Source organism: Desmodus rotundus, chromosome 11, assembly GCF_022682495.2.
Source record: "Desmodus rotundus isolate HL8 chromosome 11, HLdesRot8A.1, whole genome shotgun sequence".
Classification (NCBI taxonomy): Eukaryota; Metazoa; Chordata; class Mammalia; order Chiroptera; family Phyllostomidae; genus Desmodus; species Desmodus rotundus.
In genome coordinates this window covers 68,742,655-68,766,336 of record NC_071397.1, presented here as the reverse complement: position 1 = coordinate 68,766,336, position 23,682 = coordinate 68,742,655, and the positions used below count along the sequence as shown (strand labels likewise).

Sequence of the window (23,682 nt, the reverse complement as noted above, 5' to 3'; positions counted from 1 at the left end):
GAAACCAGTCTTCTACTGGTTATATGGAAAAACTAGTACTTCCTGTGAAAGTATATGCTGATTTTGAAATTGAGTTGAGTGCTCTAAAAATAAAGATTAATGGAAATCTTGCTTACTTATTGATACTTCAGAAATATTGCCTTTCTTTACATCCATGAAACCAGTATGGCTAAACTGTTGTCTTCTGCAGGTTTTTCTTCTGTCATTATACAATATAAAGACATTTTTCAGTTGAACATTCCCCATCATTTCCATGAACATGGCTGCAGTCAGTGTGAATGAGTTGTTCATTGGGTATTACTTTCCTTCCAGTTATCCCTCACAAGCACATTTCACCTACATAAGCCTGTCTCCACAGAGCTATTACTGTTGAAATCTTTTGGCAGAGGCAATACAGAGTAAAAAAGTTCATTTACTTGTTTTGTTTAATATATTAAAATGTTTCCTCACTGAAAAAACTTACGGATTGAAAACGGTTTTTCTGAACTGGCAGATATAAATGAATGATCATGGTGCTTCAGGTGGGCACAGGTAACCAGGTTCTTGGTGATCACGAACAATGAATTGAACCGGACACACAGAGTTTATAGCAGAAAGAGAAAGCACATTTATTAGGCGATAATACACTCCACAGAACACAGGAGCAGGTCAACTCTGAGCAAAGATTCACACTCAGTGGCCAAGGATTCTATTATTTGCTTTTAAGTAGATTTTATTGATTATGCTATTACAGCTGTCCTAATTTTCCCCTTTTGTTCCCTCTACCCAGGACCCCCATTCCCTCCAGCCACCCCCACACCCTTAGTTCATGTCCATGGGTTATACGTATAAGTTCTTTGGCTACTCCATTTCCTAAACTGTCCTTAACATCCCCCTTTCTATTTTCTACCTATCAATGTGTGCTTCTTAAACCCTACACCCTTCCCCCCATTCTCCCCTTCTGCCTCCCAACTGATAACCCTCCAAATGATCTCCATAGCTTTGATTCTGTTTCTGTTCTGCTTGTTAGTTTGGTTTTTTTTTATACTCAGTTGTTGATAGTTGTGTATTCGTTGCCATTTTAATGTTCATAATTTTGATCTTTTTCTTAAGTCCCTTTAACATTTCATATAATAAGGGCTTGGTGATGATGAACTCCTTTAGCTTTGCCTTGTCTGGGAAGCACTTCATCAGCCCTTCCATTCTAAATGGTAGCTTTGCTGGATAGAGTAATCTAGGTTGTAGGTTCTTGCTTTTCATAACTTTGAATACTTACTGCCAGTCCCTTCTTGCCTGCAAAGTTTCTTTTGAAAATCAGCTGATATTCTTATGGGCACTCCTTTGTAGGTAACTCTCTGCTTTTTTCTTGCTGCTTTTAAGATTCTGTCTTTATCTTTAACCTTCGTCACTTTAATTATGATGTGTGTTGATGTGGTCATTTTCTGGGTGCAACTTGTCTGTGCTTCCTGGACTTGTATGTCTATTTCCTTCACCAAATTATGGAAGTTTTCTTTCATTATTTTTCAAATAAGTTTTCAATTTCTTGCTCCTCATTTCCTTCTGGCACCCCTATGATTTGGATGTTAGTATATTTGAAGATATCCCATTGACTCCTTAGCCTATCCTTGTTTTATCGAATTCTTTTTTTTCTTCCTGTTCTGGTTGATTTTTTTCTTGTTTATGTTCCAAAACATTGATTTGATTCTCAGCTTCATTCCCTCCACTGTTGGATCCCTGTAGATTTTTCTTAATTTCACTCAGCCTAACCTTCATTTCTACCTGGGTCTTTTTTGGGCTGTTGAAATACCCAATTAGTTCCTTGAGCATCGTGATCACCAGTGTTTTGAACTCTGCATCTGATGGGTTCCTCCATTTGGGTTAGTTTTTTTTCTGAAGTTTTGTTCTGTTCTTTCATTTGGGTCATGTTTCTTTGTCTCCTCCTTTTGGCAGTCTCCCTGTGTTTGTTCTGTGTACTAGAGCTGCTTTGACTCCGTGTCTTGGTAGCACGGCCTGTGGTAGAAAAGCGCACCTGTAGGTTGTTTGTGGTGGAGCCTTAGGTAATTGCCATGGAGGGGTAATCTGTATCACTGCTCTGTGGCTCTGTGGTAGGGGGAGGGCTTGGAGAGGGGACATTGCCACTGCCTGCCCCCGGGAGTTTTGCCCGGGAGGAAGCTGTCTCCCGACACTCACCCAGATACCAGTCACTTCAGTTTCTCCTCCTATGCCACTGGTGCCCGTCCAGCTGTTGCCCTGGTGCTGTATCACAGAGGGAGGGAGTCTGCATAAGTCCTAAATCTGCCGTGGTCTCCTAAGAGGAGAATCCCACACTTTCTTCCGCTGCCCCAACCCCCACTGGATTTTATAACCAGAAGTTATGGGGACTTACCTTCTTGGTGCTGGAACCTGGGCTGGGTGGTCAGGTGTGGGACTGGGATCTCTTGCTACCGAGGTGTCCCTCCCTGTTTTTATCCACTGCAGGTGAATACGAAACCACCTGTTCTGCATCTCCATGCCACTCGGTGTCTCCGTGCCTCTCCACCTCTCCAAAGGGACCTAGAATGCTAATTTATTATAGCACTATTATAATGAAGGAGGGGTCATGTAACATCTTCTGAGGAGGTGCAATCATGATTCACTGTGATCAGCGCTTTCCAGAAAGCAGCAACACCTGGTCTTAGGACAGGGTCTCTGTTCTGCATCGATGTCCTTTGTCTTAGTCCTGGGCGCCTCTGGAGTTTCCTCACCCCTGGCTAATTCCTTCCTCAACAGTATCACAAAAGACAGAATGATGCTTCAAAGGTCATTAAGAATGTTCACTCTTAAAGGCATGGCTGGGCACACCAATCTCAAAACTGTGACAGTCTGTCCTACTTATAACACATAAGACATTTCCACAGACTCAGAATATTTTATTGTGTTTAGTAAATCTCTGTTACAGCCTTCATCTAGCAGGTTTCCTCAATAAAAATGGTGGGAAAGTATATCACAAGCCAATATAATGCCCTATAGGTAGAATATAACTTTCCTTTTTTTAATGTTTTAAAAGATTTTATATACTTATTTTTAGAGAGGGGAAGGGAGGGAGAAAGAGAAGGCAAGAAACATTGATGTTAAAGAGAAACATCCATTGATTGTCTCTTGTATGCACCCTGACTGGGATGGAAGTGGCAACCCAGGTGTGTGCCCCGACTGGGCATGGAACGGGCAACTTTTTGCTTTGCGGGATGACACCCAACCAACTGAGCCACACCAGTCAGGGCAGAATATAACTTTTCTTTAAACTAAATAAATGTTGATTGATTCACCATTTCCCGTTATTGCGTGATGTTTATCTCCTGTTTCTATGTTATCCTAATTTTGTGATGTTTTGACATGAAGTTTTTCACCCTTCAGTTTTTTTAATTTTTAAAGTTTAACCTACATGAAATTTGTTTTATAATGCATTTAAAGCTAAAAATGTTTTTATCAAAAATTAATGCTAATTTTTGAAAAACCTAGCAGCCAAAAAAAAGCCATCAAAAGAAAAGTAGCTTTTTAACAAATAAGCTTTCTTTCCAGTGTTTGTACATCTAAAGAGTACAGTCTTTAATGTATATGAATGCCTGGTGTATGTACATTATAATTCTTGCTTAATTAAAATGTTAGGAAAAATTGTAAAACATGGATTTAATTTTTGAAAAATCAGTTCGTTGTGTGAGATAGGGAGTTGTAGGAAGGGAGCTCACTTGAATCATGAAAGAATATTCCTGAGCTTGTATGTGGTATGAGTGGTCACCAAACTTGTATGAATATTCACATAATTTGGCATGTTTTTAAAACAGACATTTCTGGGCCCCATTGTGAACCTAATGAATCAGTGTCTTTGGGGTAAAACTTGAAGTAAGTATTATTAACAAGTTCCCAGGAAGTTCTTTTTTATAGCCTGGCAGCAGTCCTGGTCTTAGAGCCTTTAGAAAGTCTTGTGACAAGCCAAAGCAAGGTGGTGAGAGTCCCAGCATTCTCAGAGGTTCTGCACCCAATCCATGATGGGGCCCGGACAGAAGAAGAGAGCCCCACCTTTGCCTGCACTTGCCTGAAACTTAGCTTCAGCTACAGGGAGCTGGGGGCAGGATGAGAAATGCTGTTGTCCTACTGGGAAGACTGCTCTTCAACTGGGAGCTAGGGAGAGAGGGAGCCCTGTGTTTTCATTGGCTGTCCTAGTCTGGAGTGGAATTTCCATCTCGCTGAGCTATGAGAGTGGGGATGGAGTGGATTTTGTTTAAACTATCACAGGCATAGCTGTTCTTACTGAGTTTCAGTAGGTTTTCTTGAATATATGTTTCTTCATTTGCTATATGCGTTTAGGACCATTTCCAGAAACTTTAAATGTGTTTTTTTAATAATATTCATGTGAGCTTCTCATGTCCTCTCTCTGGAAGCAGAACTCTCAAGTGGATATATATTTTTTAAAGTTCTATCTGGTAGCAAGGTGATAGTTAAGAAAGGAATTTGAGCTTGTACAAATGTGACTACTTGTAACATGTGGGATTTGTGAACAGGCAGACATCTAAGGTATTGTCTGCATACACACCGCATAATTCTCAAAGTATCCTACAATTTAGGTGAGTTTGGAGCCTAGAAATCTTGAATGTCTTACCCATTATTGTACAGCATAAGTGGGGGACCCAGGACCTAGTTTTTACCTGACTCCAAAATCTTATGCTGTTACCATTAACTCTCCCTCTTTTTTCCTCTCACTGTTAACTTTATTTATTTTGTTTATTATTGAGATATAATTGATATATGACATTAGTTTTAGGTGTACAGGTAATGATTTTATATTTTTGTCTATTGTGAAATGATTACCACAGTAAGTCTAGTTTACTACACCACGTAGTTATACATTTTTTTCTACTTTTATGATCCACTTTTAGCAGTTTTCAAATATATAATGTGGTAATATTAGCAATAGTCACCATGCTGTATATTACATCTTCAGGGCTTGTTTTATAACTGGAAGTTTATACCTCGTACCACTTCCTATTAAAGCACCCCAGCCCCCTGCCCCTGAAACCATCAATCTGTTTCCTGTTATCTGTGATACCATCTCACTTGGCTTAATACCCTCAAGGTTTATCCATGTTATCACAAATGGCAACATTTTCTTTTTGTGGCTGAGTAATATTCCATTGTATATACACTGTATTTTGCTGATTCGTTCATCCATCAATGGACATTAGGTTGCTTCCATGGTTTGGTTATTGAGAATACTTGTGCAGTGAACATGGGGTGCATGTATCATTTGGCAGTAGAGTTTTTGTTTCCTTTGGATAAATACTCAGATTGGAATTGCTGGATCATCTCATTGTTCTGTATTTGTTTTTTTGAGAAACCACCGTACTGGTTTTCACAGTGGCGGCACCGATTTGCATTCCTCAGTGGTGCACAAGGGTTTCCTTCGCCCCACATTCTTGCCAACATGTGTTATCTCCAGGGGGTTGTTTTGTTTTGTTTTGTTTTGTTTTTGGTAATAGCACCCTAACAGTTCTTGGGTGATAATCTCATTGTGGTTTTGATTCCATTTCCCTTATGACCAGTGGTACTGAGCACCTTTGAACCCATTGGCCATCTGTATGTTTTCTTTGAAAAATATCTATGCAGAACCTCTGCCCGTTTTTTAATCATATTGTTTATGTATTTTTGCCATTGAGCTGTATGACTTATTTATGTTCTGGATGTTACCTTTTATAAGATACATGATTTGCAAATATTTTCTCCCATTTGTTAGGTTGCCTTTTCATTTTGACTTCCTTTGCTGTGCAGAAGCTTCTTAATTTAATGCAGTGCTTCCACTTTTTATGTTTTTGATGGCACAATTAATTTTTTATCTTGTGTGTCCATTAACAAAGTATTGACATTAGATAATTCTGAATCGTACTGTATGTTTACCTTTACCAGTGAGACTTATACTTTCATATATTTTCATGTTACTAGTGAGCACCCTTTCATTTCAGCTTATATTTCTTTAATATTTCTTGAAGGTCAGCTTAGTGGTGATGTATTCCTTCAGCTTTTGCTTGTGTGGAAAATCCAGTTTTGAAGGACAGTTTTGCTGGGTAGAGTATTCTTGGATAGCAGTTCTTTTCTTTCTGCTCAAAAATCTGCTGTTAGTCTCATGGTAGTTCCCTTGTATGTAACAAGTTGTTTTGCTGCTTTTAAGATCATCTCCTTGGCTGTAACTTTGGCAGTTTAATCATAACGTGACTTCATGTGCGTTTCCATGGGTTCCTCTTTTTTGGAACTCTTGGATCTGGATGTCTGTTTCCTTCCCCAGGTTAGGGTAGTTTTCAGCCATTTCCTCAAATAAGCTTTCTGCCCCTTTCTTCTTCTTTTGGGATCTCGATAATGCAAATATTGGTCTGCTTAATATTGTCCATTCCTTAAGCTAACCTTACTCTTTGTTTTTTCTTTTCACTTTTCTGATTGGATGAATTCTGGTACCCTGTCTTCAACTGATTGACTTACACTTTGTTTCTAGATAATGGAAATGTCTACAAATTTCAACCAAAAAAATCACAGATGTATTGCTCTTTTTGTTTGTTTGTTTGTTTTGTTTATTTAACTAGACAATAAATGTAAGGCCTGTAGCATAAGTCCTACTATAATACAGATATAGGCAAGTTAGTAGATTAGTATATGAAAATTGGACAACATACCTTAGTAGATGGAAATAATTTTTTCCACTTCATAACCTAGGGATAGGCTTAATTTCATTTGTGATATTTATGTTCAAGTTTATTTTGAAGATATTTAAATTACTCTTTAAAATATTGTATCATATTTTTTAAAGGGGGGGTTATTTCTTTCCTTAAATTTCTATTCTGTACTTTTCTTTGTGATCTTACCCAGTCTTTTGCCTTTAAATGTAATGAGTGTGCTCACTACTCCCTAATTTTTATCTTCAGCTCAGAATTCTCCCCTGACACTACAATTTGCATATCCAATTGCCTACTTGACATGTCAGACATAAAATGTCTCAAACTGAATTTCATATCTCCCCAACCAAAACAAAATAAATCCTGCTCTACCCTTCATATTTTCCATCAGTATTAATGGCAAATCTGCCCTTCCACTTGCTCAGTCTAGAAGTCTTAGACTTATCTTTGACTTTTCTCCTACCTCACATTTGTGAGCAAATCCTATTACCTTCAAAATGTATCTTAACATCTGGCCCCTTCCATTAGCGTTTACTGTTGCCACCCTGGTCCAAGCCATGTTCATTCTTCACCTGCGTTATCTCTTCCTTCTTCTACCACTGCCTGCAAGCCTATTCTCATCAACTCCCCGCATGACCTACAAACAAAAATCAGATCACAGTATGTATCTTCACTGGTTCCTCATTTTCTCCAGAGTGAAATCAGAGTTTCTACAAAGTTTCTCCATAATATTCCCCATTCCACCTTCCTTCTCTGACTTTATCTTATTTTCTGCTACACTAACTCTCTTACTTTTTCTCAAACATAGAAGGCACTACCTACCTCAGAACCTCTGCCCAGACTGAAACACGCTCTCCGGTTATCTATTGGACAGAGTCTTTCCCTCTTTCATGCTTTTGCTTAATTGTCACCTTTTCCATGATCCCTCACTCTTCCACATTTGGGATTTCAGCTCCCTCTATTTGTTCTCCAAAGCACTAGTCAAATTCTAATGTATAATTCTTTGTAACTTACACATTTACTATGGTTATTTTCTTCGGTCTTTTTCCTTCTAGCAATGTTCCACGGGGGCAAAGCTGTGACTGTCTGTTCACTGTCGTATCTTTCAGGGCACAGATAGTGCTTGGCTGCAGTTTTTGCTGAATGAATGATTGCATGAAGGAAAGTGTTTGTGAAACTCATGTACGACCTTGTGTGTGTGTGTAGTAAAACTGCTAACAAGTTTTTTTTCCCCAAGTGTTTTATTCTAAATTGTGTTTGTGGAGTATGTAGAATCTGTTGGCTAAGACACATCTGACTTTCTTTTATTTGAGCTATTTGTATTTGGGGCAAAAGAGAGTTAGCATTTCTGGATATTTACATCAAAACAACAAATATGCTTAAAACCATTTTCAACTTCAGGAATGATTGTGATAAACAATCAGTAGGTTAGTGACTTAGAATTTTAAAAAACATTTTCATTAAACTGGAAATTTAAAGAGAAACTGTAGATATTTGAAAATATGTTTTTAATTTTAGTAATCCCATTCTAAGCTTAATAGAAATTTTTCTTTTCCCCCTTTTTCTTAAACTTGTACCATATACTTTATCATACAATTTAGGATAAAGAAATAATCTTTTAGGTAGAATGTTATTGTCAGACAGCTTTAGCACTCATACCTAGAATTATCCTGGAAATTATACAACACTTGGTCCTTTTAGGATAATCATATCTGTGAACTCCTTGCCTATTAAAGGGCTGCTTGATAAGTGCCCTTGAACCCAACCAACATAACATATTAAGCTTGATCTAGTTCCCAAATTCAATTTTCCTTCTTACTACAAACAGCACTGTTTCCAAACATTTTTTATTTATTTTGACAGAGAAGATTGTCTATTTCTTCACTGATTTAAATTTAGTCTAACATAGGAACATGCAGGGTGTGGGAAAAGTAGGTTTACAGTTCATATGGAAAATAATATAATAATTAATAAATAATAGTACAAGAGTAAACCCTGTGTTTTGCATACTCACACTGTAAGCCTGCTTTTGCCCCACCTTGTATTAGTAAGATTTACTAGCTAATTACTAGTCACATTCAACATGACTTTGAAAAATATAAATATAAAATATATTAATATAAAATGCTATAATCTGTCATTTTTACTGTTCCTATTTTTGATCTTCTTTTTCTTAGGTAACTCCCTTTAACATTTCACATAATAAGGGCTTGGTGATGATGAATTTCTTTAACTTGACCTTATCTGAGAAGCACTTTATCTTCCCTTCACAGTTATTAATGACCACACCTAAAACAAAAACAAGAGCAAACTAGGGAAACAGCTAGAACAGGAACAGAACCATAGAGATGGAGATCACATGGAGGGTTGTCAATAGGGGAGTGGGAGGGGGAGGGGGGGGAAGGTACAGAGAATAAGTAGCATAGATGATAGGTGGAAAATAGACGGGGAGGGTAAACATAGTGTAGGAAATGTAGAAGCCAAAGAACTTATAAGTATGACCCATGGACATGAACTATAGGGGGGGAATGTGGGAGGGAGGGGGTGGGCAGGATGGAGTGGAGTGGGGGGGGAATGGGACAACTGTAATAGCATAATCAATAAATATATATTTTTTAAAAATGCTATAATCTTCTAAAGAATTATAGTGCAGCTGGGGTTCAGTTTTCATTGTTAAAATATATTTAGAGTAATTTACCTGTGGTGCCTTTCTTCTGTGGTTCTAATAAATACATAGTCACAAATCTTAATTAAGCAAATTTAGGATGAATTCTAAATTCCAGCCAGATAATCCTGTCATGCCAGTAAGCATTGATCTTTAGCTAGGTAGATAAATTCCCATGTACCATTCAATCAGATAGGTTTTGATTCATTCAAATGCAGTTACAAAGGAATTTTAGTTTTCCAAAAATGTATATACTCAGAGAACCCATGTGACTTTGTGTTGTGAGGTTTATTTTTGTAGAATATAAAACAAGTTTTCCCTAGAAGGAATGAACTTGCTATAGCGCTTACTTCATTTATATCCAACTTTTGAGTTTTTAAATGCAATATTATTTTCAGAGTCTAGCAGACAAATGAAAGTAAAAAGCAAGAGTGTTGAATATCTGCTGTCGAGAAAACCATTTCATATTTACAGAGCCTTACCGCAGCCCATGCTGGCAGCTACCCTCTCTTATTCCATCCAGAGATAATGGGAGGAAAATAACCTTCATAGGGGGTTGTGTTCTATTTAGGTGGTCAGTATTTTCAGAAATACAGTCCTGAAGAAAAAAATGAAATCTCTTCTCTGGTCATAAGTTTATTGACCTTGTTTAACAATAATAAAATGTTGATAGAAACACCTACACACTTGTTATGGCAAGTTTTTCTTTAGTGTGTAACTGAAAACTATATTTATAAAGTGAAATGACCCAAGTATTTCTAAAATATCCTATATGCTGCTTTGGTATACTCATGATTATTTTACAGTAGTATTGTGTTTGGATAATTTGTAACTTTGTAATGGAGCAAGGAAAGAGATTAGTTTATCCAAGCCCCATAATAGGCCTTTGCCCTGAATTCAACATTACATTCACTTGGAGTACTGTATACTGAGACAGGTGTTTAACTGTGTTTCGAATGATAGAAAATAGGGATGGTCGTATGATCTTATTATTTTGTATCTTATTAATTATAAGAAAAGTGTAAAAAAGGTACAGATTTGCTAATACATTCCCAGTACATAATAAAATGAGAACTGTTTGTAATATAGCACTAAATAGCATCTTTAGATTTAACATGTTCTACCCAGATTAAAAACTTTCTTAGAAAAGATGGATTTTTTTTCCTGTTGTGGCCATTTGCTCTAGAGGTAAAATATGGGTTGATTTAAAGTTGAGCCCTTCATCTTCCAAGGGGCTGGGGAGGATAGTATGTCCAAAGTATTTAGAGCCAGTATACTTGTTACTGGCGGATCGCATTTTGCTCTCAGTGTTAACATGCTTTGCTTCCCAATTCTCTTTATTCTAGTCTCTGCAAGGGAAACTTTCTGAAGAAAAACTGACCACAAAAAAGATGACGGAAGAGCTGGAGAAGAAAGAAAGAAACCTACAGAGATTAACAAAAACATTGCTTGATGTGAGTAGAAGAAATTCAAATTACTTTCAAAGCATGATTCAGCACCTATTTAAGTTAAAATCAATGCTTATCTTGTTCATCTTCAAAAAGCATTTTTAAATTGAAGACTTGGTTTTGATGTGCCAGTTAATTAAATCTATTAAGTTTTTACTAAGAAGTTTATTTATTTATTTTGTCTTAGAATACCACTCCACAGACTTTACTCTAGCAAAGTCCCATGTTTGATAAAGACTGGGCCCCAGCACCGTGGACTAAGGCGTAAATGGAATAGAAACAAAATTACCCCAGAAAATCCTTAAGGAAGATGCAGTGTTGGTGCTGTCATTGGAACAGATTACACTTTCTTCACTTAATTATGAGCTGAAATACTTGCCTTGCATTTAAGGACATGTTATATATACAAATACTATTTGTTTTAATTTTTTAACTGGCATCATGATATTTGCCACTTAAATATTTCAGAATGCATCTCCAAAAACTAGGACGTTTCCTATGTAACCATACCACCATTGTCACACCCAATAAGAATATTTTTTGATATTTGATAATACCCAGTCTTCATGAAAATTGTTCCATTTCTTTATAAGTGTTTTTTATAGTGACTCTAAATCAGCCTTCAGGAAAGACCATGAGTTGCTTTTTTTTTTTTTTTTTTTTTTTTTTTTGTCTTAGGAACCTGAGGTCTCTTTCTTCTCCCATGTTACTGACTTGTTGCCCAAACTGGGCCTGTTGTATTGTAGACTTGCAGATTATCAGACTTCTAGATTTGTCTGTTTGCTTCCTCACGGTGTCATTTGTCTTGTTCTCTACTCCCTCTGTTTTCTCATAAGCTAGAAGTTAGAGCTAAAGATGTCACTAGTTTCAGGTCAAACAGATTTTGGCCTGAATACTTTGCAGGTGTGGTTCACATGATCAAATTATGTATGTTTGGTTATTCTACTGTAAGGGACACCAACACTCGTCTCACTGGGCTAAGGCAGTGACAGACGGGTTTTTCCCAGTGTGATGTTAGAGCCTCTGCAAAAGTGGGTTGTCTGCGGAGTGACGCTTAGGCACCTGTGTGAGTCTGTAGTTTCCTGGTCCCTTTTCCCTTGATGGTGTTGGTGTCCACCAGTGATCGTTGTTTGAAGCATTAGGTGATTAAAAGAATTCTATTTTTTTCCTAGTTATATCATTCCTTTTACGTTTACTAGCCTGGCACTCATCTATTTTAAAAAATACATATCTTTTCTTCATCAACACAGGCTATTTGGTTATTCTGAAGTGCAGCCCCAGTTGGAAAGCTAATTAAACTCTCCTTTCACTAGCAGTTTTCAGGATGAGGAGCAGATAAGGGCAGTTTGGGGATGAGGTGAGGGTAACTTTCTCAGAGGGTAGTAAACCATGACTTCATACTGACACTTCCAAGTCCATTTAACAATTTACACTTGTTCAAGGTATCTTTTTCCTTCTTTTATTTTGTGGTTGTATTTTTCTCTTTCACTGGAAATTTTGGCTCCCATTAATAAATAACATGTACTTTTTTTATCAATATACAAAAAAAAAGTTGCAAAGTAACTTACTATGCTAATAATAATAAAACTACAGGATGAGGAACGGAGTTTCCTTTGTTCTTAGGATAAACCTTATTACAGAAAAGTACATGCACAACCAAGACGCTTACTATGGGAGAGCGTGAGAGACCCCTAGACACTAGGACTCTGGATTTCTGTTCCCTCTGTAGGATTAGCTGGTCCAGAGGTGCCATGTCTTGTTTATAGACTTAGGGGAAAGTGTTAACCCGTGTCGCTTTTTGGGTACCTTTCCTCTGTTCTAACCACCAGATTCTTGTTATCTTTATTCATTGCAGAACCAAAGACAGCCAGAAGAGACATGCTTTCTCTTGGATCAGGGCCAGGAAGAAGACCAATCCAGGCAGCAGACGGTTCTTTCCAAACGCCCACTGTTTGATTTGAATGTGATCGATCAGCTCTTCAAGGAAATGTCCTATTGTTTGTTTGACTTGAAGGCATTGTGCAGTATTCTTAATCAGCGCGCTCAGGGCAAGGAGCCTAATCTTTCATTATTACTGGGAATCAGATGTAAGTGGCTAATGACTTGTCCTTATGGTGTTGCTGAACAGCTAGAAACCTGTCTTTCATGTGTTGGGAACTTCTGACTTCATTTTCCCTATTTGTTTTTAGTCTCCATTCCTACATAGATTTATAATCTCTGAATCAGTGCGTGGGTGCATGAATACTTGTTATTCCTTCATTGCTAGAACTTAGCTCGTCATGCTTACAGAAGTGAGCAGGGTCAGAGGTGATACGGAGTGGCACTCTCCAGGGTGCCTGTAAGTCTGCTGGCGTGGAGGAGCTGTGCTCAATCGGCCAGTATGTGATCGGAGTGATAATAGGTGTGATTTCTGATGACTCCTCTGAAGAGTCATTCTGTTTGCTTTCATGTGGTGAAATACTGAAGAAAAAATGCTCACTTGCTTCCCTATGTAGTGTGTGTTCTGTGGCAGTTTTCACGGCCTACAGATCTGTTGTCGTGCATACCTGCTTGCTTTGTCCCTTTCAATGTGACACCCACCGTGGGGCCTCCGTTCTACCTTCCCCCACACAAAGTCGTGAGAGCTGACACAGGAAGATCCTCGCGTCACTTCCCTTCTGTGCTGCCGCTGCAGGAACACTCACCTCCGCCTGTGGTTCTAAGTTATTATATGACTTGTGGGTCTCCCAAATACAGAAGAAATGGACTTCACTTAGGAGATAGGAATGGAGTAAGATCATAAGATTTATGCACCAACATGTATTGAGTCATTACCTTAAAACATTATAAATATGTATCTAGAGAGAGGACTAGGTTTTTTTTTCAGTCTTATCAAAAAGATTCCACCATCTTGCATCATAATAGTTATTTTGTCAAGCCAAATATGTAATACTCTTGATCAAAGTGTATCACTTGTTAAATGAAACCTGTAACACTGTTCAGAGATATCGCAGAATTTTCCCCTTTACTTCATAGACGTGTGTTCACATATATGAGCCTGGGCATGTAAAAAACACTAAGTATATTCACTCAGTGCATATTCAGCAACGCCTTCCCGAGTCCAAGCACTAAGGCACTGGCAATGCAGAGAATCTGAACACGGCCCTTGCTCACTTGTGAGCCTAATTCTTAGGGCTTTGTGATAAATGTACTTGAGATGTGGACAGGCACCGCGGGAGCTCGGGGGAAAACCATTCAATCTACCTGGTACGGGCTAGGAGGGCTCCATGGAGCAGCCGGCGTTGCCTTGAATCTTAAAGAAGTTTGTAAGTGAATACGGGGTGGTTTAGTTAGCACCGATCTCTTGAAACAAAAAGCAAGAATTCACTCTCAAAAAACACATTTTCTCCATTTCAGAGATGGTCACTCTTTCAGTTATTGTGTAATCTACATTTGCACACTCCTGTGTAGTATTTATTAACTTTTTCAGTAATAGGATAAGAGAGGTTTCTTACCTGATAGGAATAAAAGGGAGGTTTAAGAACCTTGCCACATTCACCTCCAATGAATACTCCTTCCAGTCTTTAAAATTTAACCCCAGAATTCTTTTGAACCTTCATCTCGTCACTCCATGGATTATTTATTTGTTGATGCTGCTCACACATCCTTCTTAAACTCTCTGCTGCCGTGGTTTTTGTGACGTCATTCTCTAAGTTCCGCTCCTGCCGTGCTGCCTGCTGTGGAACACTCTGCCACTTCGGTGTCGGTTTTCTGTTTCTCTTTGCCTGTATGTTCTCTGAGGAATCTTACCCATGTCCTGTTATATTCTGCCATCACTGTGCCTGTGACCCGTACAGGTGTTTATCTCTTACTCCGCCTAGCATGTCCCTTCTGGCTCCTGATGATACTGATGTGGACATTAGAACCAGCTGTTTCATAAGCATCACAGACTCAGTCTGTCCAAAACAGAGACTGCTCTTCTTCCCTCTGTAAACCTACTCTTCCTCCCAGGGAGTAGCACCACCCTCCACATACCACCCTAACCCAGACTTTATCCTCTTTCCTCCATTGTAGGTCCCATACCCAACCCCTAACCCCTGTGCAAGGTGAGGGTGATTGGGCTCTATCATTTCTGTCAGTTCTTCCGCTTCTAGCATGTATTCCTACCATTACCTCTTGGCGCTGTTGCCTTAATTCAAGCTTTTCTCTGGACTGGTCTCTCTGTCAGCCGACTCCCCCTACCCCAGTCCATTTTCACGTTGCTGCCGGAGTGGTCTGCTGCAACTGTGATTCCTACTTCCTAATCCTCACACTCCCCTAAAGGAGAGATTGGTAGCTCACATCTGTCCCTTCAGCCTTATTTCTGGGCCCTCTCCTCTCTCATAATTTGTGCTCTACCATATTAGAGCTGGTTACTGATTTTCTTGAGGTTCCTTAAATTCTATCAGACTATGTGGTTTTCTGCTTCTATGCCTTTGCTTAGTCTGCTTCTTTGGCCCACCCAGTGAACCTGTTCCCTCTCCAGTTAGGCCTGGGTTGTTCTCTTCCTTATGCCTCCGGGGCCTATGTGTAGTAGTAGGTCGTCAACAATAGCTGACTGGGCTTGCTTGTTTATGAAAGCGTATGCAAATTATTAAGAATAAGCCACTATCTCCCTTTTCTTTGCTGACCTCAGCAGCCAGCGTACTGCTTGGGTCATGGCAGGTGTTCAGAAATATTTGGTAAAGTAAGTTACTGCTCCATTAAGCTGCCAGGGTCAAAGAAAATAGAAGGAAAGGTTTATTTTACAATCACTGACTCCACCTGCTTTTATGATGAGATATGTTGACAGAGAGGAACTGGCGTCCATAATTAGAAGCTCTCTGACTCGGGGCCTCACCCTCAGTTATTCAGCTATTGGGCTCCTAACTATCAGTCTGATTCAGCTGTGACCTTATAATCACTATGTATGTATGTATGTGTGTGTGTGTGTGTACATACATATATATATACATACACATATACACATTATACACACACACTATATGTACACATATACATACACTAAACACACACACACACTTACGATATATTTTGAAATTTTGTTTTCACACCAGAAAACCTATTTTGCAGTCTATAAAAATTTAAGGTATCACTCCTCATTACACTAACAATTTTCAGATTTTGTCACATGGGAAGAACTTGAGTGCTCTAGTTGAGCCAAATAAAGTTGTTAGAGCATGTTCTTTTCTACTTTTGGAATACTGTCGTCCATGAAATATGTTGAATTTGTATGCATTACCGTAGGAATTTAATGCATTTTAACAAAATTTTAAAAGGACCAGGTAGATAAGATCTATTTAACATTGAATGATGCATAATTTAAATCTGACCCTGACTGGTATTCAGTGTACAGCATCATATTGCCAGTGATAACCAAGTTAAAAACCTTAAAATGCCATTGTTCAAAAAAATGTGAGGCAGTCTCTCCATATTTTATTTCTGCAGCTCTGAACTGTTCAGCTGAAGAGGCTGACAACGACCACAGCCCAGAAACACTCACTAAAAAGCTGTCGGACGTGTGCCAGCTGCGGAGGGACATCGATGAGTTACGGACTACGATATCAGACCGCTATGCTCAGGACATGGGCGACAACTGCATCACTCAGTGATCGAGCGCTGCTCTGACGGCAACAATGACCCGTTGTTAAATGCTGCTGTGTCACAGTTCTTCGTATTCCTTTTCAGGAGCCATGTCGGTCTACGGCCGCTGAGCGCACCTGGCCTGTCTGATCTCTGCAGGAACCATGTCGGAATGTTGCAAGTGACATATGCCTTGCACATAGGATGTGTGTGTGTGTGTGTGTGTATTTGTTTTGTTTGGGGGTGGGGGTGGAATGGGGATGTAAGGCGGTCTCAAAGGGGCTCATCTAATCAGGACAAAAAAAATCCAATTACCATTTGAAAATGTGATAAAGTATGTAAGAAAAAAATTCTGTATTCTCAAACTACTGATTGTAGGACCAAGCTGTGAAGAGTGCCCTTCAGATAAAAGGGGTAGGATTTCTTTTTATCTTTTGTTTTTTTGTGTGTGCGTGCATGTGTGTTTATTCACAAAAGTATAATGATTTCTAGGGGCAAAGCAAAGCTTCTGAGAAAGGCACACACTATTTATTCTTGTATTTCTTTTCTTTCATGTAGAAGCTTGTGTTATACCTAGGGGTTTTCAAAAGCTGGCTGAACAAGAGTTCCAGTAGCAGGCAAGTGTTCTAATAGCACAGGAAACAAAACCATGTGTTCCGAACACCCACCATGCTGAGATGACGAGGCGGCGGGGCTGGGCTGACCTCTGCACTGTAGATAGGTCTCCGTGTTTCCAGAGCCATTGTGGATTGCCTTAGAGGTGTGAAGTTTGATGTGATGATCTGTTTCACTAACAGTAATTTATCACAAGGCAGTTTAACATAATTTGAACTAATTTTAACATGTCCCTTACTATTTACAGTTTTTTACTTATATGTTATATACTAATATAAGCAAAGCCATATATAATTAATGCAAATCTTTTAAGGGCCCTTTTCATTATTATAAAAGAAAGATTAACAAAGTGACTCTGGAACAATGGCTTATTTATCCAAATCTCAAATGTTTACATTTTAGTAGTTTATGTATCAGTTTTAAAGTTGAAATTAAGAGAAAGCCAACCCATCTTCTTTATATCAGAATTATCACTAGCATAAAACAAAATCTAAATCAGGTGATATTTCAATTCCTTTTGTTAGATAAATTACATTACAAACAGGTTTTTTCTTAGAATACAAACTTGGTCAGGTTCTACTGGAGTACATGATATTACTATGAAATGTAACTGATACTTAAGTAGACATGCAATTGTTTAAACTTCCAAATGAGTGTCTCCCTGTTTTAGTTGCTATTGTGGAAGGACTATATATTCTATTGCCTTCAGAACATTCATTGCATTCTTTTGAATGTATTTTGTTACGGCAATCATTGTCCCTTATAAGTTGGTTTATATTCTTGATGCAGCCAACTCTCATTTAAGTTAAGGTTAAGTAAGAGGTAGAAGGAATAAGGGTGTTAATCAAGCAGGATAATATTGTCTTGGATATGAGCAGATCACATGTCTGGCCAGGCTTATATACCGATATAAGGGCTGCTCCTAGAAAAGATTCTTCTTAAATATTTTCAGCAGTGAAAACATGTGGTATAAGGCCAGGAAGACATTCAGTTCAGAATTTGGCTCACATACAGCTCTCACTAAGTCGCATTATAGCCCTACTGCAGCAATAAGTTGTAGTACGTTGTGCGGACATCCAGCTTGCCGTCTGTGCAGTGCCTGAGTCCTCCCTGCTCTTCTTACTTCTTAGGGTCTGGCACGAAGAACTCGGGGCACTGCAGTGATTCTGCACCCCCAGGCCCCTAGCACTAGTAAGGAGGGACTTAGTCACTGGTAAGAACTTGGCTTTCTACTGTGTTCATTTGCTTTTTAATGTTGGTGGGTTGAAGACATTCAGGGAGCAGTAAATTTGTGCCCAAAATCTGATGCAAAGAATTCTGCCTTTTAAAAATTATTATCTATAAAAATGACCCATTACAGTAAAATGAATAGTAGCATCTAAAAGAGGTAAGTCACAAATGCAGCATGCATTTTATATTCTCTTTGCATAGAATTTCCTCCCTCTGCCCCAATCTCCATAATTTTGGAAATAAAAGCACCCTAAAATATAGTACTAATGAGCACGTAATCACTGATTATTTGGATCATTAGATTTTTACTTAAATGTCTCTTAGGTTTTATATGTTTGAGGATTTTATGGTTATTACTATTGTTTTAAACTAACTTTTGGTCATATGTTTTAATCTATTATAGATATATTAGTTGGGATAAAGTATTTTATTTTTTAAAATAAGTCCTCTAAAACTTCTACAGAATTTGACTTAATTCTTATATCTTAAGGTAAAAAAAAATTTAACTTAGTGGGAAGTTAACAAACTACTGCTGATGTATTTCATTTTCCAAAATGTATACCCGCCCTAAAAAAGGAAATTAAGATATGATAGTCTAAGTATAGCCTTGAATTACAACACGTAATCTCTTGGATTCTGGAGTTTATGAAAGGACATAGATAATAAGACAGCCTTAGAGGGTATTTGTGGGGGGAAGTCAAACTAGTAGTATTCTGACTCATCAGTATTTAATTTTCATTTTCATTTTTTAGAAAATTTCTCCTTCCAAGACAACCTATTGTGTTGGTTGGAGCTAGAATATTCTTGGAAGTTATTTCAGTGACATTGGTCTGGATACAGAGTAACCTAATTATAAAGTAAATGTATTGGAAAATTTCCATAGATATGAAAACTTTTAAGTTATACTTTTGTGAATTTAAATGCTTGTCTTCTAGGGGAGTAGCTCATACAATATCAACAGTTATTATGAGTCTTCTGGGTTTTCAAGTTGAGCTTATTCTGCCTCAGTCACATTAAAGCAGGGGTAAAGTAACAGTTGGCTCAGTAAAAGACCCAAATTGCCTGTGCAGATCAAAAGGCACAATGGTTGTCTTTTCATTTGATGTCAGGAAAAAAGGATGACTTTCGTTAATTGTTAGTAAATTTTCAGTGGTCTCTTATGTTAAAAAGCTTAACTGTATTGACTAGGAATTCATGCCTGAATTTTTCTTTTAATAAGTGTGGCCCTGTATTATATTTGAAACAGGATTCAATATTTAATGTTAACAATATTATATTTTGGTGAAATTTGTTTTGGTTATAACAGTTTACGAAACTGAATTAGATTTCTTTTAGTAGCTTGTTAGAGACAATCTCAAGGGCTGGAAGTGTTGCTAAAATGGATATTTTACATTTTTGACTTATTAATGAATTTAGAAATTAATGTCATAGTTCAAGACTTATTAATAAGAATCTCTTAGGAGATATTTTTAAAGGAACTGTTCTATTGGGAAGACATGTTTTCAGTATCAGTAGTAGTTCATGGACTAAGCAGCACAGTAGCTGAGAACTTGGACTGTGTTTTACATAGCATAGTTCAGCTCAGCCATACCTTTAGTTTGGATTATTTGCATTCTTTTACATAGATTTCTATCACTGTAGATATGTAATTACAGTAATAAGCAATTCTCATAACCATGCTCACTTAGACCATATCATTTGAAACTGCCAGTAGCTATAGCTCTCAGAGCCAAAGTTAATTTATTTCATTTCCATTTTTAACAATTCTTTTCGTTGTTTACAAAAAACTGTTTCTTATTTGGTATATAGAGTATAATTTCCAACTTCACCCTCAATGCCATGGTGGTATATTGCTGTAGGGTCATACTATACATTTAATAATATTTGCCGTAATCATGAAAGGGGAAAGATTTTGGATTTTTTCTTACTTAAAAGAAGTTTTGAGTATGCTAAGAATGTAGTTTCAAATCACTAAGTCATTAACAGCACTCTTACAGCTGCAAACAGAGAGAACCTTCCGTGCCTTTTTGCCTGCAGTAGGCACTCATTTCTATTTTACATAAGCTATAAGAATGTCGATGATTATCGCACCTTGTTCTTCTGTAAGTAGACTGATTAAGGATTGTTTTTTTAAAGCAAGGAGCAGGTTTTCATTACTAGGTAGATAATCTAGTAAACACGAGAGGAGTTATCAGATATATGTCTTTGGATCTTAGTCTTTTCCCCAGATGGTAAGCAGGACACTCCTCTGGAATGTCATTTGGTGTGTTTGTGTGTGTGTATATATGTATAAATAGTTATTTAAATACATACATGTAAATTTAGCATCACATCGCTGTGATGGCAAGACATGGGAAGGTGCTCGGTGGTTACGTGAAAAGCACAGCAGAGTGTATAATCAGTCAGTGTGGCTGGTGGTCTTTGCAAACTAGGTTCCGTTTTTGAACCACCCAGAATACCTCATGTGTAAATACAGTGGTCACGACTTAACTGAAACACAGTCATTGTACAAAGAATGTGAAGCCACAGGTTGGCTTATGCCTTTTGATCTGTCATTCTTGCCTCTTTTTTTGTAAAGGGGTTGGTTTTCCTGTTTTTGTTTTTTAATAGGGTTTACAGCTAGAATTTTGAATGCCAAAGTTATATTTATTAAATTTTAAAAAAAGTTTTCAATGTTAATGGCTAAGTATTTTTCCACTGGATTATTGTTTGTTGATGTTGGAATTTGTATTTACAGAGAAATAAATTTTTTATAAAAAGATCTATGTCTTCCAAGGGTCTAATTTTAATATAACAATGTATTTGGAATTTCAGATTCTCCTGAATTTTCACTGATAAGAATATGCTGACTTGCCCTTTAGGTGAAAGCTTTCTATAAATGCATGAGCGAATCTACGACTAGAAAGTGAGGACTTCTGCTTTAAGTCTGTCTTACAGTTTCCTTTCAGTTGCCGGAAAGCTTTCTCTCACAGCCTTCCCATGAAGGGCACTGAGATTTTCTGATGACAGGGGCTGTGAGTACAAATGCATGCCTGTATCCATTTAGCTAATAGTGCCGGGTCCCCCTTTTTGATTTCTAAAATCCCTATTTATATCAGGAGTATTTCTCTACCTTTCCAACAGACAAAAACTGGTTTTAGTTTTCTATATTGCTGAAAGGTTGGACTGGCAAGTCAAATCTTTATATTCCTTCTTTTTTAAAAAATATATTTTATTCATTATGCTATTACAGTTGTCCCATTTCCCCCAGCCTTTATTCCCCTCTGCCCTGCACCCCCCCTCCCACCCGCATTTCCCCGCATTCCCATTTCCCCCACCCTTAGTTCATGTCTATGGGTTGTGCATATAAGTTCTTTGGCTTCTACATTTCCTATACTATTCTTAACTTCCCCTTGTCTATTTTGTACCTACCATGTATGCTTCTTATTCCCTGTGCTTTTTCCCCCATTCTCCCCCACCCTGTTGATAACCCTCCATGTGATCTCCATTTCTGTGATTCTGTTCCTGTTCTAGTTGTTTGCTTAGTTTCTTTTTGTTTTTGATTTTCAGCTTCAGTTGTTGATAGTTGTGAGTCTGTTGTCATTTTACTATTCATATTTTTGATCATCTTCTTTTTCTTAGATAAGTCCCTTTAACATTTCATATAATAAAGGCTCAGTGATCATGAACTCCTTTAACTTGACCTTATCTGGGAAGCACTTTACCTGCCCTTCCATTCTAAATGATAGCTTTGCTGGAGAGAGCAATCTTGGATGTAGGTCCTTGCCTTTCATGACTTGGAATACTTCTTTCCAGCCCCTTCTTGCCTGCAAGGTTTCTTTTGAGAAATCAGCTGATAGTCTTAGGGGAACTCCTTTGTAAGTAAGTGTCTTCTTTTCTCTTGCTGCTTTTAAGATTCTCTCCTTATCTGTAATCTTGGGTAATGTAATTATGATGAGACTTGGTGTGTGCTTCCTTGGGTCCAACTTCTTTGGGACTCTCTGAGTTTACTGGACTCCCTGTAAGTCTGTTTCCTTTGCCAGATTGGGGAAGTTCTCCTTCATTATTTTTTCATATAAGTTTTCAATTTCTTGGTCTTCCCTTCTCCTTCTGGCACCCATATGATTCGGATGTTGGAATGTTTAAAGTTGTCCCAGAGGTTCCTAAGCCTCTCCTCAGTTTTTGAATTCTTGTTTCTTCATTCCGTTCTGGATGAGTATTTATTTCCTCCTTTTGGTCCAAATCCTTGATCTGAGTCTTGGTTTCCCTCCTGTCACTGTTGGTTCCCTGTACATTTTCCTTTTTTGCACTTTGCATAGCCTTCACTTATTCCTCTATATTCTGACCACACTCAACCAATTCTGTGAGCATCCTGATTACCAGTGTTTTGAACTCCGCATCTGATAGGTTTGCTATCTCTTCGTTGCTTAGTTGTATTTTTTCTGGAGCTTTGATCTGTTCTTTCATTTTGGCCATATTTTTTTTTGTCCCCCTGCCTGTTATGTAGTAAGGAGTGGAGCCTTAGGTATTTGTCAGGGTGGGGCAACCCACAACCCTTTTTTTCTGGCACTGTATGTGGGGGAGGTGTCCCAGAGGGAACACTGCCACTTACTCGGCTCTCGGCTGGCTTTCAGTCACTTTCTCCACTACCCACAAGCAAATTGGGCCCTTGTCATGCTGATTCCCAGGTGGGTGGGTTTGTGTACATTCTAGGATCTTGCGGGTCTCTCCAACAAACTCTCCCGTGAGGCTGGGAGTTTCTCCTGCCGCCACAACCCCCACAGGTTTTTACCGCCAGAGGTTTTCAGGCTTTATTTCCCCGTGCTGGGACCATGGGTTGCATAGTCTGTCTCACTCCCCAGTTGTTCCTCCTGGTTTATCTGGATGCAAATGTGGGACCGCCTGGTCTGCCAGCCACCAGCTTACCCACTCCACCAGCCGCCGCCTTGCCATGAGTCCTCTCCACCCCAGCTGCCCGTCTCTGTCCCTCCTCCTGGTCTGGAAGAATGTTTCTTCTTTAACTCCTTAGTTGTCGGACTTCCATACAGTTCGATTTTCTGGCAGTTCTGGTTATTTTTTACTTTTAAATTTGTTGTCTTTCTTTTGGTTGTGTGAGGAGGCAAAGCATATCTACCCATGCCTCCATCTTTGCCAGAAATATGTATATATTCCTGTTTTTAATAGAAGGTTGAAAACTTATTGAAACATGAGGTCTGTCCAGAAAAATTCCAGCCATTAATGATATAACCTGGCAGCCAAGGAGAGTGGACTGGAATGCACATATGTGAACAATGACAACTTCACTGCACTAGTCAGTGAGGGTGGTAGACACCATTGAGTAAGCATGTGTACTGTGTGGTCATTGCATTCAAAATGACAGTGAGTAGAGCAACGAATCTGCATCAAATTTTGCATTAAGCTTCAACATTCCTCTGTGGAAACTATTGGGATGATTCAGAAGGCCATAGCT

The 23,682-nt window shown here is 38.4% G+C and overlaps 1 protein-coding gene across 2 annotated transcripts in view; it reads left to right on the top strand.

Annotated features, from left to right (window-relative positions):
* CEP85L (centrosomal protein 85 like) overlaps positions 1–21,045 on the top strand; it is a 134,480-nt gene extending 113,435 nt beyond the window's left edge. Inside the window, exons 12-14 of one of the 2 annotated variants that reach the window (XM_053913847.2) lie at positions 10,686–10,793; positions 12,643–12,874; positions 16,254–21,045. In XM_053913847.2, the coding sequence (XP_053769822.1) occupies positions 10,686–10,793; positions 12,643–12,874; positions 16,254–16,417 (504 nt within the window). In that variant the 3' untranslated portion in view covers positions 16,418–21,045. The remainder of the gene's footprint in view (positions 1–10,685; positions 10,794–12,642; positions 12,875–16,253) is intronic. The other variant, XM_024551838.4, reaches the window with a different exon arrangement.
* Positions 21,046–23,682: the final 2,637 nt, after the last annotated feature.